The following is a 16,930-nucleotide window of genomic DNA, read 5'->3' as shown; positions in this document are numbered from 1 at the left end:
TTACTTACTGAACGCTTAGTGGAGTGCTCTGCACACACTAAGCGCTCAGTAAATACCGCTGATTGATTGGATGATGAAAGGAGGGCATTTCAACACAGCATTCATTTAAGCAGTTTACTACTCACCTTTCCCCTCCCTCCTCATAAAACTTATATGAGTACATACAGGCCTGGGAGTCAGAAGGACCTGGGTACTAACTTGACTGCTGTGTGACCTGGGGCAAGTCACTTTAACTCCTCTCTGGGCCTCAGTTATCTCATCTGTAAAATGGGGATTAAGATGGCTGCGTGGCCTTGGGCAAGTCACTTCTTTGGGCTTCAGTTACCTCATCTGTAAAATGGGAATGAATAATAATGATAATTATGGAATTAGTTGAGCCCTTGCTGTGGGCCAAGCACCGTTCTAAGCGCTGGGGTAGATACAGGGTAATCAGGTTGTCCCACGTGAGGCTCACAGTCTTAATCCCCATTTTACAGACGAGGTAACTGAGGCACAGAGAAGTGAAGTGACTCGCTCAAGGTCACACAGCAGACGAGTGGCGGAGCCGGGATTAGAACCCACGTCCTCTGACGCCCAAGCCCGGCTCTTTCCACTAAGCCACGCTGCTTCAGTGAGTCCCATGTGGGACAAGGACTCTGGCCAGCTCAATTTGCTTGTGTCCACCCCAGTGCTTAATATAGTAATAATGTTGGTATTTGTTAAGCACTTACTACGTGCAGAGCACTGTTCTAAGCGCTGGGGTAGATACAGGGGAATGAGGTTGTCCCACGTGAGGCTCACAGTCTTAATCCCCATTTTACAGATGAGGGAACTGAGGCCCAGAGAAGTTAAGTGACTTGCCCAAAGTCACACAGCTGACAAGTGGCAGAGCTGGGATTCGAACTCATGACCTCTGACTCCAAAGCCTGTGCTCTTTCCAATATAGTGTGTGGAACATAGTAAGCGCTTAATAAATATCACAATTATTTTTATTACATCTTTACACTCCGTTGTTTCTCCCTACCTGGAATTTGTTTTAGGGTCTATCTCACCTGCTAGATGGTAAGTTCCTTAAGATCAGAGATCATGTCTGCTAAGTCGGTTGACCTCTCCCAAGTGCCTATTAGAATACTCTGCATAAAGTGCTCAGTAAAGACCTTTGATTGATTAACATTCAGGAAATAGTTGAAGCAGCATGGCCTAATGGAAAGAGCACAGGCCTGGGAGTCAAAGGATCTGGGTTCTAACCCCAGCTCTGCACCTTGCCTGCTTGATGATGACCTTGGGCAAGTCACGTAACTTCTCTCCTGCCTCAGTTTCCTCTCTGCAAAATGGCTACTCAGTGCCTGTTCTCCCTCCGCAAGTTAAGGATTAACTTGCGTCTACCCCCAACGGTTAGTGCAGGGCTAGGCACATAGTAAGCACTTCACAGATACCGCAATTACTAGAAGTGCAGCTGGAGTGAAGGTCCAGAGGACAGAAAGTGTTGGTTTTATAGGTTTCTCAGTAGGGATGAGAGGCCAGCGAGTACTAGTTACCATGGGGAGCAGTAATTAAGAAACATTCATTCAAAGTACTGATTGAGCGCTTACTATGTGCAGAGCACTGTACTAAGCGCTTGGAATGTACAAATCGGCAACAGATAGAGACGGTCCCTGCCCTTTGACGGGCTTACGGTCTGATCGGGGGAGACGGACGGACGAGAACAATAGCAATAAATAGAATCGAGGGGATGAACATCTCATTAAAGCCATAGCAAATAAATAGAATCAAGGCGATGTACATCTCATTAACAAAATAAATAGGGTAATGAAAATATATACAGTTGAGCGGACGAGCACAGTGCTGAGGGGAGGGGAAGGGAGAGGGGGAGGAGCAGAGGGAAGGGGGGAAAAGAGGGCTTTGCTGAGGAGAGGTGAAAGGGGGGTAAAGGGGGAGCAGAGGGAGCAGAGGGAAAAGGAGAGCTCAGTCTGGGAAGGCCTCTTGGAGGAGGTGAGCTTTAATGCGGCCTAGTGGATAGAGCACGGACCTGGGAGTCAGGAGGACCTGGGTTCTAATCCTGGCTCTGCCACCTGTCTGCTGGGTGACCTTGGGCAAGTCACTTCACTTATCTGGGCCTCAGTTCCCTCATCTGTAAATTGGGGATTAAGACTGCGAGCCCCATGTGGGACAGGGACTGTGTCCAACCCGATTAACTTGTCGTTACCCCAGTGCCTGGCACATAGTAAGTGCTTACCGAATACCACTATTTATATTATTATCATTATTATTATTAATTAAATGGGAGGTGGAGGGGGCCTAAAGAGATTCCCTCAGATTTCTAGGTGAAGGGAAGAGCGAATGTCGTTCAGTAAAAGGGGAGAAAACTTTGAGGGGGACGCTCCCATTTAAATCCTACCGTTATTGGATATGCCTTTTGTTTTGGGAGGGGCGAGGAAGGTTGTTTGAAATGCTACTTGTAAAGTGCTTACTATGTGCCCAAGGCCACAGCACGAACAAGTGGGAGAAGCAGCGTGGCTCAGTGGAAAGAGCACGGGCTTTGGAGTCAGGGCTCATGAGTTCGAATCCCAGCTCTGCCACTTGTCGGCTGTGTGACTGTAGGCAAGTCACTTAACTTCTCTGTGCCTCAGTTCCCTCATCTGTAAAATGGGGATTAAGACTGTGAGCCCCACGTGGGACAACCTGATTCCCCTATGTCTACCCCAGCGCTTAGAACAGTGCTCGGCACATAGTAAGCGCTTAACAAATACCAACATTATTATTATTATTATTATTCAGGTCCCCTCACTACTCGTCTCGGAATCAATAGCTGCCGTTTCTCATCGTAAGGCAGTTTGTTTCCGTGGTCTAGGATCATCAACCAGTGGTAGATATGGAGCGTTTACTGTGTGCAGAGCACTGTACTAAGCACTCGGGAGAGTATAAGAGAACAATAAACTGACACATTCCCTGCCCGCTACTAGTATTTAGTAGGTGCTCAGTTACCTCATCTGTAAAGTGGGGGTTGAGACGGTGAGCCCCAGGTGGGACAGGGACTGTGTCCAACCCAATTTGCTTTGTATCCACACTCAGCGCTCAGTACGTGGCTCAGTGGAAAGAGCCTGGGCTTGGGAGTCAGAGGTCATGGGTTTGAATCCAGGCTCTGCCACTTGTCAGCTGTGTGACTGTGGGCAAGTCACTTCACTTCTCTGTGCCTCAGTTCCCTCATCTGTAAAACGGGGATTAACTGTGAGTCTCACGTGGGACAACCTGATGACCCTGTATCTACCCCAGCGCTTAGAACAGTGTTCTGCACATAGTAAGCGCTTAACATATACCAACATTATTATTATTATTACAGTGCCTGGAACGTAGTAAGCGCTTAACAAATACCATAATTGTCATTATTATCAAATGCTTTTGATTGATGGGATGTTAGACTTCCACACCTAAATTGGTTTTGAATTCTAAGCTCCCACTAGACTGTAAACTCCTTGAAGGCAGGAATTGTGTCTGCCAGCTCTTGTATTTGTACAGCTTAAGTGCTTCAGTACTGTGCTCTGCCCATAGTAATTGCTAACTGAATACCTTTGATTGATTTTATAGCAGATATGTGTATCAAATTGAGATGATCACCCAAAATACATCTGATTTGATTCTCATGAATTACTGGTACTAAATGCCATCCGCCCAAAGTTCTGAAGGAACGTGGTCTAGAGGGAAGAACACAGGCCTGGGAGTCAGAGGATCTAAATCCTAACCTCTCTAGACTGTAAAGGAATGTGTCTGCCAACTCTGTTGTACTGTAGTCTCCCAAGCGCTTAGTACAGCGCCCCGCACATTGGAAGCACTCAATAAATACCATTGATAATCCCGGCTCTGCCAACCGCTTGCCGGATGGCGTTGGGCAACTCATAACTTCTCTGTGCCTCAGTTCCCTCAACTGTAAGGTGGAGATTAATTATCTTTTCTCCCTCTCACGTAGACTGGTAGCCCCATGTGGGATAGGGACTGTGTTCGACCTGATTAACTTGTACAACAGTGCTTGGCACATGGTAAGCGCTTAACAAACACTGTAATTATTATTATAATTATTGTTATTCTTATCGTTATCAGCCGAGAAGTTGTGAAGCACTGGGAAGAGTAATAATAATAATAATAATAATGTTGGTATTTGTCAAGCGCTTACTACGTGCAGAGCACTGTTCTAAGCGCTGGGGTAGATACAGGGGAATGAGGTTGTCCCACGTGAGGCTCACAGTCTTCATCCCCATTTTACAGATGAGGGAACTGAGGCACAGAGAAGTGAAGTGACTTGCCCACAGTCACACAGCTGACAAGGGGCAGAGTAGGGATTCAGCCTGTTGTCACAAATGGCCACTAGTCTGTCACAAATGCAGCTTTCATCTGTAAAACCTGTTCCAGCAGCGGTGCTGGGAATTGTAGAGCAAAATGTCTCACTTTTGCTGTCTGTCAAATTGATAAAATCTATAGTTGAGTTTCTGATCAAATCCCGGCTCTGCCACTTGCCAGCTGTGTGACCGTGGGCAAGTCACTTAACTTCTCTGTGCCTCAGTTACCTCATCTGTAAAATGGGGATTAAGACTGTGCACCCCCCCATGGGGCAACCTGATTACCTTGTATCTATCCCAGCGCTTAGAATAGCGCTTGGCACATGTGGGATTGGCTCTCTTTGTTGCTGAATTATACCTTCCAAGGACTTCGTACAGTGCTCTGCACGCAGTAAGCGCTCAAATATGATTCAATGAATGAATGAATGAGCAAACGCCATTATTATTATTAATAATATTATTTATATTTTATAAAATATATTACATATATTTTATATTTTTTGGTTTTTCGGTGTTTGGCCGTGTGCTTAGGTTTGCTGTGGAATTTGTCGTCCAACGACAGCCTGAAGAACAGTATGATTTCGGAGGCTTTGCAGACTCTAACAGACAACATGATCATTCCTTTCTCGGGCTGGCCTGAAGGAGACTACCCTAAAGCAAGTGGGGTTCTGGACTATGATATCTTCTACAATGCCACAGGATGTCTAAGGTACCGTGGCTTCGTTTTTCCCCACTTCCTTTCCCCAGACGTTCTCTACACCGATGTTAGGGTTAGGGATCGTTTCCCACAAGACTATGAGAGTGCCACGTGATTGTCTCTATCTGTTGCCAAATTGTACACTCCAAGCACTTAGTAGAGTGCTCTGCCCATAGTAAGCGCTCAACAAATACCCTTCATTCATTCATTCAATAGTATTTATTGAGCGCTTACTATGGGCAGAGCACTCTACTAAGCGCTTGGAATGGACAAATCGGTAACAGATAGAGACGGTCCCTGCCCTTTGACGGGCTTATAGTCTAATCGGGGGAGACGGACAGGCGAGAACAATGGCAATAAATAGAATCAAGGGGATGAACATCATTAAAACAATAGCAAATAAATAGAATCAAGGTGATGTACATCTCATTAACAAAATAAATAGGGTAATGAAAATATATACTCTTGAATGAATGAATGAATGTTGACAATCTTGTGTCAGTGATCGTAAATTGATTACACATTAATTCCCACCTGTAGAGTCTTCTACAGCACTCAGTCCAGTGCTGTGTACAGGGAGTGTGTCTACCATCTCTGTTATTTTGTGCGGTCCCAAGGGCTTAGTAGAGTGTTCTGCACAGAGTAAGCGCTCAAAGGAGACGACGGCTTGATCGATTGAAATCCGAACTGAGCCGCTAAGATTGTACCGACCCCAGCACTTAGAGAAGCAACGTGGCTTAGTGGAAAGAGCCCGGGCTTGGGAGTCAGAGGTCGTGGGTTCTAATCCCGGCTCTGCCACTAGTCAGCTGGGTGACCTTGGGCAAGCCGCTTAACTTCTCTGTGCCTCAGTTACCTCATCTGGGAAATGGGGATTAAGTGTGAGCCCCACATGGAACAACCTGATTACCTTGTCTCAACCCCAGCGCTTAGAACAATGCTTGGCACATAGTAAGCGCTTAACAAATACCATAATTATTATTACCGTGCCTGGCATGTAGTGAGTGTTTAGTGTGACTTAGAGGAAAGAGCCCGTGCTTGGGAGTCAGAGGATGTGGGTTCTGAGCCTGGTTCCACCACTTGTCTAATGTGTGACCTTGGGCAAGCCGCTTCACTTCTCTGTGCTTCAGTTACCTCATCTGTAAAATGGGGATCAAGAGTGTGATCCTTAGAGAAGCAGTGTGGCTTAGTGGAAAGAACACAGGCTTGGGAGTCAGAGGTGTGGATTCTAATCCCGCCTCTGCCACTTGTCTGCTGCGTGACCTTGGGCAAGTCACTTAACTTCTCTGTGCCTCAATTACCTCATCTGAAAATGGGGATTAAAATTGTGAGCCCCAGGTGGGGCAACCTGATCATCCTATATCTACCCCAGTGCTTAGAACAGTGCTTGGCACGTAGAAGCGCTTAACAAATATCATTATTATTATTATTATTATTTACAGTATGCCCCAGGCTTTTGGTCCCTTTACTAGCATTTTCAGCCACACCACACTCATAAGGTAATGTCCTTCTCAGCTGTGTCTTTTTGGAATACAAAGAACAAATATATATCCACCTGTATAAAGAAATAAAATAAACCCACCCGCATAAATGTACGTACACGATGCAGACAGAGGAAGCCCTCATTTAACACTGAGGTCACATTCATTTAAAACTACGTTATGTGAGTTATTGACTCTCCTGGGATCGAAGGTCGTGTTTTCTGAGGAGGTGGTGTATCAGTCGATCGGTCGTATTTATTGAGGTTTTACTATGTCCAGAGCACTGTACTAAGCGCTTGGGAGAGTACGAAGCAGCAGAGGTGGAAGACACGTTCCCTGGACAAAAGGGGTTTCTGTGTCTTTGAGTCCTCTAGACCTTAAGCTCGTTGTGGGCAGGGAACGTGTCTGTTAATTCTGTTGGATTGGACTCGCCTGAGCTTTTAATGCAGCGCTCTGCATATAGTAAGTGCTCAGGAAATGCAGTTGATTGATTTATTGTGAGTGGGTCTAGTTTATACACTTATCTTCCTGGCCTCGTTGTGGCTGAGTTCTTTCTCTGGCTATCCAAAGTCTGCTTTCCTTTAGAAAGGAAAATGGAAAAAAGCAGCACGGTCAAATGAAAAAAGCCCAGGCTTGGGAGTCTGAGGACCTGGGTTCTAATCCGGGCTCTGCCACTTGCCTGCTGTGTGATCTTGGGCAAGTCTTTTCACATTCCTATGCTTCAGTTGCCTCATCTGTTAAATTGGGACTCAGAACCTCCTCTTCCTCCTTTTTAGACTGTGAGCTCCATATAGGACAGGGACTATGTCCAACCTGATTTTCTTGTTCCTATCCCAGTGCTTGGTATAATGCTCTGCACATAGTAAGCGCTGAATACCACAACTATTTTTTTTAATTGTTTCTTTTATCATTAGTGATCTGTCTGTGTACAGTATAGAGCAGTACAGTATAGAGCAGTACGTGCGGCTCCGTGGAATGTTTACCACCAACAGGGAAATTGACTTAGTCCACCCACAGCTCAAACAAAACATAAACCCATTTTTGAGGCGCTAGCATTTTGGCAATTTTATTGTCCTGTTTAACAACCCTGACATATAAATGTACCTTTCCCCCTGCCCCGCGTCTTTGTGCAGCATAATTTAGTAGAAAGAACATGAGCCAGGGAGCCAGAGGACCTGGGTTCTAATTCCGGCTCTGCCAATTGCTTCCCTTGTGACCTTGGGCAAGTCACTTCACTTCTCTGTGCCTCAGTTCCCCCAACTGTAAATGGGGATTAAATCCTAGTCCCTCCTACTTAAACTGTCAGCTCCATGTGGGACGGAGGCTGTGTCCAAACCGATCAACTTGTATCTACCCCAAGCGCTTAGAACGGTGCTTGACATATAGTAAGGGCTTAACAGATACCATCAAGAGAGAAAGAAATAAGCCACGCAGAAACTAAAAAACACGGACTCTTAAGCCTTTGATCATCTCTCAGGTTCAGGGACTCCTCTGTAGGGTTTAGCAACTCCCAGGCGTGGACGTCTGAAAACCTGGAGTTGTTGTTCAGTAAATGACCCAGAAGAAAAGTTGACAGTCTGCCCTGAGCAGGCAGATTGAGAGGGAGGTAGATACAGTAGACCCTGGCTTTAAATCCAAATCCGGTAATCCAAAGTGATACCAGAGGACTTTGGAACTCTAATAATAATAATAATCATTTAAGTGCATTCTGTGTGCCAAGCACTGTACTAAGTGCTGGGGTAGATACGAGGTAATTGAGTTGGACACGGTTCCTGCCCCACGGAAGGCTCACGGTCTTAGCCCCATTTTCCAGATGAGGTAACCGAGGCACAGAGAAATAAAGTGACTTGCCCGAATCCCCCCCAACAGGCAGACGGATTAGAACCCAGGTCCTTCTGACTCCCAGGCCCCTGCTCTATCCGTTAGGCCACGCTCCTTCTCCGCAGAAAGACATAGAGGAACCACAGCCGAAGGTAAAGATAGCATTTCAGCGATTCTTCCCGTTTCTTTCGAAAGCTGTCTTCAGTGTGAAAATATAGATCTGGCCTTAATTCGCTCCGGTAACTCTTCCTGTCGCAAAATGGGATGGAGATTTGTGGGTTTCAGGGATCTCTATCTCTTCCTATTCACAACCGCCACTCCTTTAACAAGCTAAGTAGTAACTGAGTTGGTTTGTTGATGCAAATAACCCCCAATCCCTTGTGTTGGCAGAGGCAGGGTTGGGTTTACTCTGGAGGCTTCCCTTTTGTTCTGTGTGGTCACTGGGCTCCCTGGAGGGAAGAGGCCTGCGCCTCCCCCACCCCCCTCAACTCCCAAAACAAGGCCTCACTGTTTGCTTGATCTGCACTAGCCCAAAGTTAGACAAAGCAAAGGGAGAGAGCGGAATTCCAAAGAGCACAGGAGATAGATTGCTTCTTTCTCAGGCAGTGCTGGTGATTGGTATTGTCCTTTCTGGGTCCCAGACTTTTTCCCCTCCGCCCAACAGATTGACCACTAAACTCTTCCAGAGAAGTTCCTAGTCTAGGATATCATACGGGCTCGTCGTAAAGCACACACACGTACACACTGGCACATGATGGAATAAGAACCATCTCCTCCAAGAGGCCTTCCCTGACTAATCCCCCCTTGCCTCTTCTCCCACTCATTCATTCATTCATTCAGTAGTATTTATTGAGCGCTTACTATGTGCAGAGCACTGGACTAAGCACTTGGAATGTACAATTCGGCAACAGAAAGAGACAATTCCTGCCCAGTGATGGGCTCACAGTCTAATCGGGGGCTCACAGTCTAATCCGGGGAGACAGACGGCAGAGCAAAACAGAAACAAAAACAAGACAACATTATCACGATAAATAGAATCAAGGGGATGTACACCTCATTAACAAAATAAATAGGCTGATAAAAAATATATATAAATGAGCACAGTGCACTCCCTTCTGCTTCGCCCTGACTTGCTTGCTTTATAATAATAATAATGTTGGTATTTGTTAAGCGCTTCCTATGTGCCGAGCACTGTTCTAAGCGCTGGGGTAGACACAGAGGAATCAGTTCGTCCCACGTGGGGCTCACAGTCTTAATCCCCATTTTACAGATGAGGGAACTGAGGCACCGAGAAGTTAAATGACTTGCCCACAGTCACACAGCTGACAAGTGGCAGAGCCGGGGTTCGAACCCATGACCTCTGACTCCAAAGCCCGGGCTCTTTCCAGTGAGCCACGCTGCTTCTAATCCTCCCCCCTCCCAGCCCCACACCACTTGGGTCCATATCTGTCATTTCTTTATTTCAGCGACTCTGTCCCCTTCTAGGCTGTAAACTCACTGTGGGCAGGGAACGTGTCTGCTTTAATGTTCTACTGTACTCTCCCAGGTGTTTATTACGTTGCTCTGCACACAGGAAGCGCTCAATAAATATGATTAAATAATGAATGAATGATAAAGCCGAGGTGGCGCCTCTCCGACTAACCAAGGAAGTTAGCTCCAGGCGGGGCGGTCACTGTTAGTCCCATATCGGATACACTATCTTTGATTTTGCTGCCTTGTACAGGCCTTCTCCCAATCAGAAGTCCAAATGAGCTCTTCCCCTCTTCAAAACCCTACTTAAAACTCACCTCCTCCAAGAGGCCTTCCCAGACTGAGCTCCCCTTTTCCCTCTGCTCCCCCTACCCCCCTTCACCTCTCCGCAGCTAAACCCTCTTCTCCCCCCTTTCCCTCTGCTCCTCCCCCTCTCCCGTCCCATCCCCTCAGCACTGGCTCAACTGTATATATCTTCATCACCCTATTCATTTTGTTTAATGAGATGCACATCACTCTGATTCTATTTATTTGCTATTGCTTTAATGAGATGTTCTTCCCCTCGATTCTATTTATTGCCATTGTTCTTGTCCATCCGTCTCCCCCGATTAGAGTGTAAGCCCGTCAAAGGGCAGGGACCGTCTCTATCTGTTACCGATTTGTACATTCCAAGGCGCTTAGTACAGTGCTCCGCACATGATAAGCGCTCAATAAATACTATTGAATGAATGAATGAATAAGCGCCTAGAACAGTGCTTGGCACATAGTAAGCGCTTAACAAATATCAGGATTATTATTATTATTACTGTCATGGCATAGCATGCAACGGCATCAGGTGGATGCTTTGAAGTTGATGTCATCGGTCGTCTCCATCAATAGACGACGTGATGTAGATTCATCGTTCACCTCTTGCTCCTTTTCGCCCGTGTAATGACTTTATCCAGAATATTGGAATATCCTCCAGACTCCAAGCTCCTGGTGGGCAGAGACGGTGTCTACCAACTCTGTTATAGCGTACTCAGTGGAAAGAGCCTGGTCTTGGGAGTCAGAGGTCATGGGTTCTAATCCCGGCTCCGCCTCTCGCCAGCTGTGTGACTCTGGGGAATTCATTTCTCCGGGCCTCAGTTACCTCATCTGTAAAATGGGGATTAAAAGTGTGAGCCCCACGTGGGACAACCTGATTACTTGATATCCCTCCCCACCCCATGCTTAGAACAGTGCTTGGCACACAGTAAGCACTTAACAAATGCCATCATTGTTATTGTTAATATGATTATTATTACTCTCCCACTTGCTGCGCACATAGTAAGCACTCAATGAATACCACTGATGGATTGATTATTCACACTAAAGGGAAAGGTGATTTGGAGGTTTAACTCCACTATCAGGCAACAGCATATCTCAGCTTGTCCCATGGAACATGGCCAACCCCTGGCAATGAGATTTTTTCCGAGGCGGTTTGGCTACTTATCCTGGGGTACTCTCCCTAACGCTTAATACAGTGCTCTGTAGGCAGTTGGCGCTCAATATATGCCATCGATTGATTCTCTTACCGCTTATGGGACACTTGAGAAGCAGCTCGGCCCGGTGGATAGAGTACGGGACTGGGAGTCAGAGAGACCTGGGTTCTAATCCCAGCTCCCAGCGAGGTCTGCTGGGAGACCTTGGTGAAGGCATTTAATGTCTCAGTTACCTGATCTGCAAAATGGGATTATGACTGTGAGCCCCACGTGGGACGGGGACTGTGTCCCACCCGATTTGCTTGTATTCATTCATTCAGTCAGTCAGTCGTATTTATTGAGCGATTACTGTGTGCAGAGCACTGTCCTAAGCGCTTGGAAAGTACAGTTCAGCAACAAAGAGGGACAGTACCTTCCTGCAACGGGCTCACAGTCTAGAAGGGGGGAGAGAGATACCAAAGCAAGGAAGCAGGCACTAATAACACCAAAATAAATAAATAGAATTATATGAACATTAAAACAAGTAAACAGGCATTAATTATAAACAAATAAAATCATATATATATATATACGTCCACCTCAGTGCTTAGTTCAGTGCCTGGTCCGTACTAAGCGCTTCAGAAATACCATAATAACAATAATAATTATTAATAGTAGTATTACTTGAGCTCTCCGTCCATCGACTACTGAAATATTAATAGGCACCCGAAGCTCACGAGAAGAGCACTGAACCGGGAGTCGGGAGCAGGGAATATGTCTCTCGAGCGCTTAGTACAGTGCTCTGCACACAGTAAGCTCTCAATGAATAAGATTGAATGAATGCGATCTGGATTTCACCCGCCTCCATCTGCTGCCGTTGAGTCCCACGTATCGTTGAGCAATCTGTGACCTCTCTCTACTTGTTTCTTCATCAGGGTATTATCTACCGCCTACTTCCCTCAGAGGAATGTTGTAGAGGAGAAAGAGATAGGATCTGATAGCATGAAGAGCTCCAGACCAACACACAAAGCATCTATTGTCATCATCATTGTACATTAGGCGGGGTCCTTGCTGCCTGTGTTTCCCAAATGTGTGGGAAACTCATTAGTGACTGTTGCTGGGGTTAATTCAAACACTCCGTAAAGAAACTGCAGAGAGTCCGTCAATCAATCCATTCGGTTTCGTATTTATGGAGCCCTTACTTTGTGCGGAGCACAGTACTAAGCAGCGTGGCTCAGTGGAAAGAGCCCGGGCTTTGGAGTCAGAGGTCATGGGTTTGAATCCCGGCTCTGCCGCTTGTCAGCTGGGTGACTGTGGGCGAGTCGCTTCACTTCTCTGTGCCTCAGTCACCTCATCTGTAAAATGGGGATGAAGACTGTGAGCCCCACGTGGGACAACCTGATTCCCCTGCGTCTACCCCAGCGCTTAGAACAGTGCTCTGCACATAGTAAGTGCTTAACAAATACCAACATTATTATTACAACAGAACAGTAGACAGACAAATTGCCTCCCCACAAGGAGCTTATGGGCAATCAGTGGTGTATACTGAGCGTTTACTCTGGGCAGAGGACTGTCCTGAGCTCTCGGGAGAGTATTCATTCATTCAATAGTATTTATTGAGTGCTTACTATGTGCAGAGCACTGTACTAAGCGCTTGGAATGTACAAATAGGCAACAGATAGAGACAGTCCCTGCCCTCTGACGGGCTTACACTCTAACCGGGGGAGACAGCAGACAAGAACAGTGGCAATAAATAAAGTCAAGGGGAGGAACATCTCCTAAAAACAATGGCAAATAGAATCAGGGTGATGTACATCTCACTAAACAAAATAAATAGGGTGATGAAGATATATACGGTTGAGCGGACGAGTACAGTGGAGAGTACAATATAACGGAATTAGCAGTCACGTTCCCTGCCCTTAAGGAGTTTACAGGCTAGAGAGGGAAACAGACAAAGCCTTCAAAGCCTCACCGAAGGCCCATCTCCTCCAAGAAGCCTTCCCCTTTCCTTTTCTCCCACTCCCTTCTGTGTCCCCCTGACGTGTTCCCTTTGTTCATCCCCCTCCCAGCCCCACAACACTTATGTCCCTGTCTGAAATGTATTTATTCCTATTAATGTCTATCTCCCCCTCTAAACTGTTAGTTATGGGCAGAGAATGTGTCTGTTTATTGTTGCATTGTAATCTCCTAAGCGCTTAGTACAGTGCTCTGCACACAGTAAGTGCTCAATAAATAGGATTAAATGAATGCATGGGAGTACAATACAACAGTAAACAGTGACATTTTCTGCCCATAGCGAGCCTACCAGTCTAGAGGGGGAGAAAAGAGAGGGAATAATTATGGCATTTGTTAAGCGCTTACTGTGTGCAAAGCGCTGTTCTAAGCACTGCGGAGGATACAAGGTGATCAGGTTGTCCCACGTGGGGCTCACAGTTGTCATCCCCATTTTACAGATGAGGTAACTGAGGCACAGAGAAGTTAAGTGACTTGCCCAAAGTCACACAGCTGACGAGCGGCTGAACTGGGATGTGATCAGTCAGTCAATGGTATTTATTAATTATGGTATTTAAGCGCTTACTATGGGCCAGACACTGTACTAAGCACTTACTGTGGGCAGAGCACTTTACTAAGCTCTTGGGAGAGTACGGCATACGAGAGTCGGTATGGACGTGCTCTGCCCACGGGAGCTTATAGTCCTTATAGAAGGTCCTGGGTTCTAAATCCAGCTCCGCCACTCGTAAGCCGTGTGACCTCGGGCAAGTCACTTCACTTCTCTGAGCCTCAGTTACCTCATCTGGAAAATGGGGGATGAGACTGTGAGCTTCACTTGGCACAGAGACGGTTTCCAACCCGATTTGCTTGGATCCTCCCCGGCGCTTAGCACGGTGTCTGGCACGGAGTAAGCGCTCAACAGATACCCGAATTATTATTATTTTCGCAGAAGGTTCCGTACAACTGTTGCTTAGGATTTCTGCTTCCTTTTCCAAAGAAACATGAGCTCCGCTGGCCCCGAGGGAAGAAAAGAGATGAGACGGTGCGATGGGTTGATTGATTCTCTGGTGCATTACGTCCGAGGAACCATCGCCGATTACCAACCGGATGACAAGGTAAGTGAGACGATGGAAGAGGAATCGGTCAAAAGCTAAGGGGTCCGCTCATTCTTCGGGGTCTGAGTTGATTATCCTGCATCTGCTCCAACGCTTAGTTTAGTGTTCAACACGTGGTTAAGTGCCGCAGAACTCACCGGACGGTCTTGGAAACATACTCAGAGGAACTGTTGGGATTTAGAGAAACGGTGTGGTCACGTGGAAACGGCACGGGCCTGGGAGCCAGAGGACCTGAGTTCCAATCTCAGCCGGTTGCCTGCTGTGTGTCCTTGGACAAGTCACTCGCTTTCTCGGTTTCCGCAGCCGTAAAGCGGGGATTCAATTCCTGTCTTCCGTCTTACTTGGACTGGGAACGCTGGGTGGGACAGGGTCTGTGTCTGAGCTGCATATACCGTATCTACCCCTGCGTTTAGTACAGTTCTCGGCCAAAGTAAGAACTTAACAGACCTTGTTGTTGTTATAATTTTTCTGAAGCCATCCATTGTGAGGTTCTTACCTGTCAAGATTCCCTTCCCTGGGAAGTACCTAATTCCCTGATGGTGATGTCAGGACTTTACCCAGTATCACTCAGGGTTTGGAAAGGAAAACCTGTCAGCCTGCCATACTGCTCTGGATCCTAGCTTCTAGTGTTCCTTGATGATGATAATAATAATGATGATAATAATAATATGGTACTTGTTAAGCACTTACTTTGTGCCAAGCACTGTTCTAAGCACTGGAATAGATAAAGGGTAGTCAGGTTGGGCACAGTCCCTGTCCCACGTAAGGCTCGCACTGCAGCGTGGCTCAGTGGAAAGAGCACGGGCTTTGGAGTCAGGGCTCATGAGTTCGAATCCCAGCTCTGCCACTTGTCGCCTGTGTGACTGTGGGCAAGTCACTTAACTTCTCTGTGCCTCAGTTCCCTCATCTGTAAAATGGGGATGAAGACTGTGAGCCCCACGTGGGACAACCTGATTCCCCTATGTCTACCCCAGCCCTTAGAACAGTGCTCGGCACATAGTAAGCGCTTAACAAATACCAACATTATTATTATTATTATTATTATTATTATTAACCCATGACCTTCTGACTCCCAGGCCCCTGCTCTATCCATTAAGCCATGCTGAGCCCCCCACAGTCGCCTCATACTCTCAGCTCCATCTCTTTTAGTCATTCAGTCATATTTAATGAGTGCTTACTGTGTGCAGAGCACTGTACTAAGCGCTTGGAAAGTACAGTTCGGCAACAGATAGAGACGATCCCTACCCAACAGTGGGCTCACAGCTAAAAGAAGGACTCATTTATCTGTGCGCTTCTTTTCTGTTGTACCTAGGACTCTTCTAATTAGGCCCAGATCCTTCACTAAGCATGAATTTCCTGTTACCCCACTGACTCATAATTGCCCCAAGTTTTTTTCATTTTTTTACTCAGGAGTCAGGGATGAGGCTATTATGCCAGTATGTAGAAAAGCAGTATGGCTCAGTGAATAGAATACGGGTCTGGGATCAGAAGGGCCTGGGTTCTAATTCCATCTCCGCCACTCATCTGGCGGGTGACCCTGGCCAAGTCACCTAACTTCTTTGGGCCTCAGTTCCCTCATCTGTAAAATGGGGATTGAGACTGGGAGCCCCACGTGGGACAGGGACTGTATCCAAAACGATGACTTGTATCTACCCCAGTGCTTAGTACAGTGCCCGGCACATAGTAAGTGCTTAACAAATACCACAGTGATGATGATGATGATGATTATAAGGACATACAAAAATTAAGTCTGGTAATATGGCGGGGGGGTGGGGGGGGGAGAAGAAAGAGAAGAAAGGAAGGGAGAAGGAAGAGGAGGGTGAAAAGGCACTTGAGATTGTTTCCTTTCTTCTCTCACGCTCTTCCAAATGCTGCCTACAGAAGACGCACAGTGAAGTAACTCTCCTCATTGCTGGGTTGTCTGTTCTTACCCTTCTGCTCCTCCTTCCGTAGCCAGCAGCAGACTTAATGAACTAACAGTACATGCACACACGTACACACAGAAGTACACACACGCACGCCCACCTGTCATGTTCTCATCCTTCTGCTGCTCCTCTCCCCTCCTCACAGGACCCGAGGCTCTCATTGCTTACAATTATATGGCACAAGAAAAAAATCCTTTATTTCCTCCTCATAAATTGGGATGGGGAAATTATGCAAGTAATTATGCAAATGCCCTCTTCCAAAGCATGCCCACACACACAGAAGAGCACACAAGCGCAGGTGCATCCGATAATGAACTCCCTCCTCGTGTGTTTTGTCGGCATTACCGAGGGGTTTCATCATTCTCATCCTGACTTGATCCCCTTTTGGCAAGGTCATCGGTAGTGGAAAATCCCTTTCCGACCCCAGGACTATTCGTTTCTGTGTCTGGCACTAAAATTGGCAAAACACTAAACATTTCAGTGGTTTTTTTTCCAAAGTTTTAAAGGCAGTGGTGTCAACGGGCTTACCCATCTTTCCAGATTTGATTTCTGACTAGGCAGATCTGAAACGTAAAGTCACCTGGAATGTAGAAAACGGGAAGGGCCCCAATACGGTGCCCTGGAGGACACCCCAAAGAAGTCACCGTGCTTGAACAATTTAAGAACTGGCTCCATAAGAACCG

The 16,930-nt window shown here is 46.6% G+C and overlaps 1 protein-coding gene across 1 annotated transcript in view; it reads left to right on the top strand.

The window, feature by feature from the left end:
* PKP2 (plakophilin 2) overlaps positions 1-16,930 on the top strand; it is a 107,023-nt gene that overhangs the window by 57,288 nt on the left and 32,805 nt on the right. Inside the window, exons 6-7 of the mRNA XM_029047219.2 lie at positions 4,842-5,019; positions 14,205-14,322. Of these exons, the coding sequence (XP_028903052.1) occupies positions 4,842-5,019; positions 14,205-14,322 (296 nt within the window). The remainder of the gene's footprint in view (positions 1-4,841; positions 5,020-14,204; positions 14,323-16,930) is intronic.

The sequence above is a fragment of the Ornithorhynchus anatinus genome, chromosome 2 (genome assembly GCF_004115215.2).
Source record: "Ornithorhynchus anatinus isolate Pmale09 chromosome 2, mOrnAna1.pri.v4, whole genome shotgun sequence".
Classification (NCBI taxonomy): domain Eukaryota; kingdom Metazoa; phylum Chordata; class Mammalia; order Monotremata; family Ornithorhynchidae; genus Ornithorhynchus; species Ornithorhynchus anatinus.
This window is presented reverse-complemented; position numbering and strand designations above follow the sequence as displayed.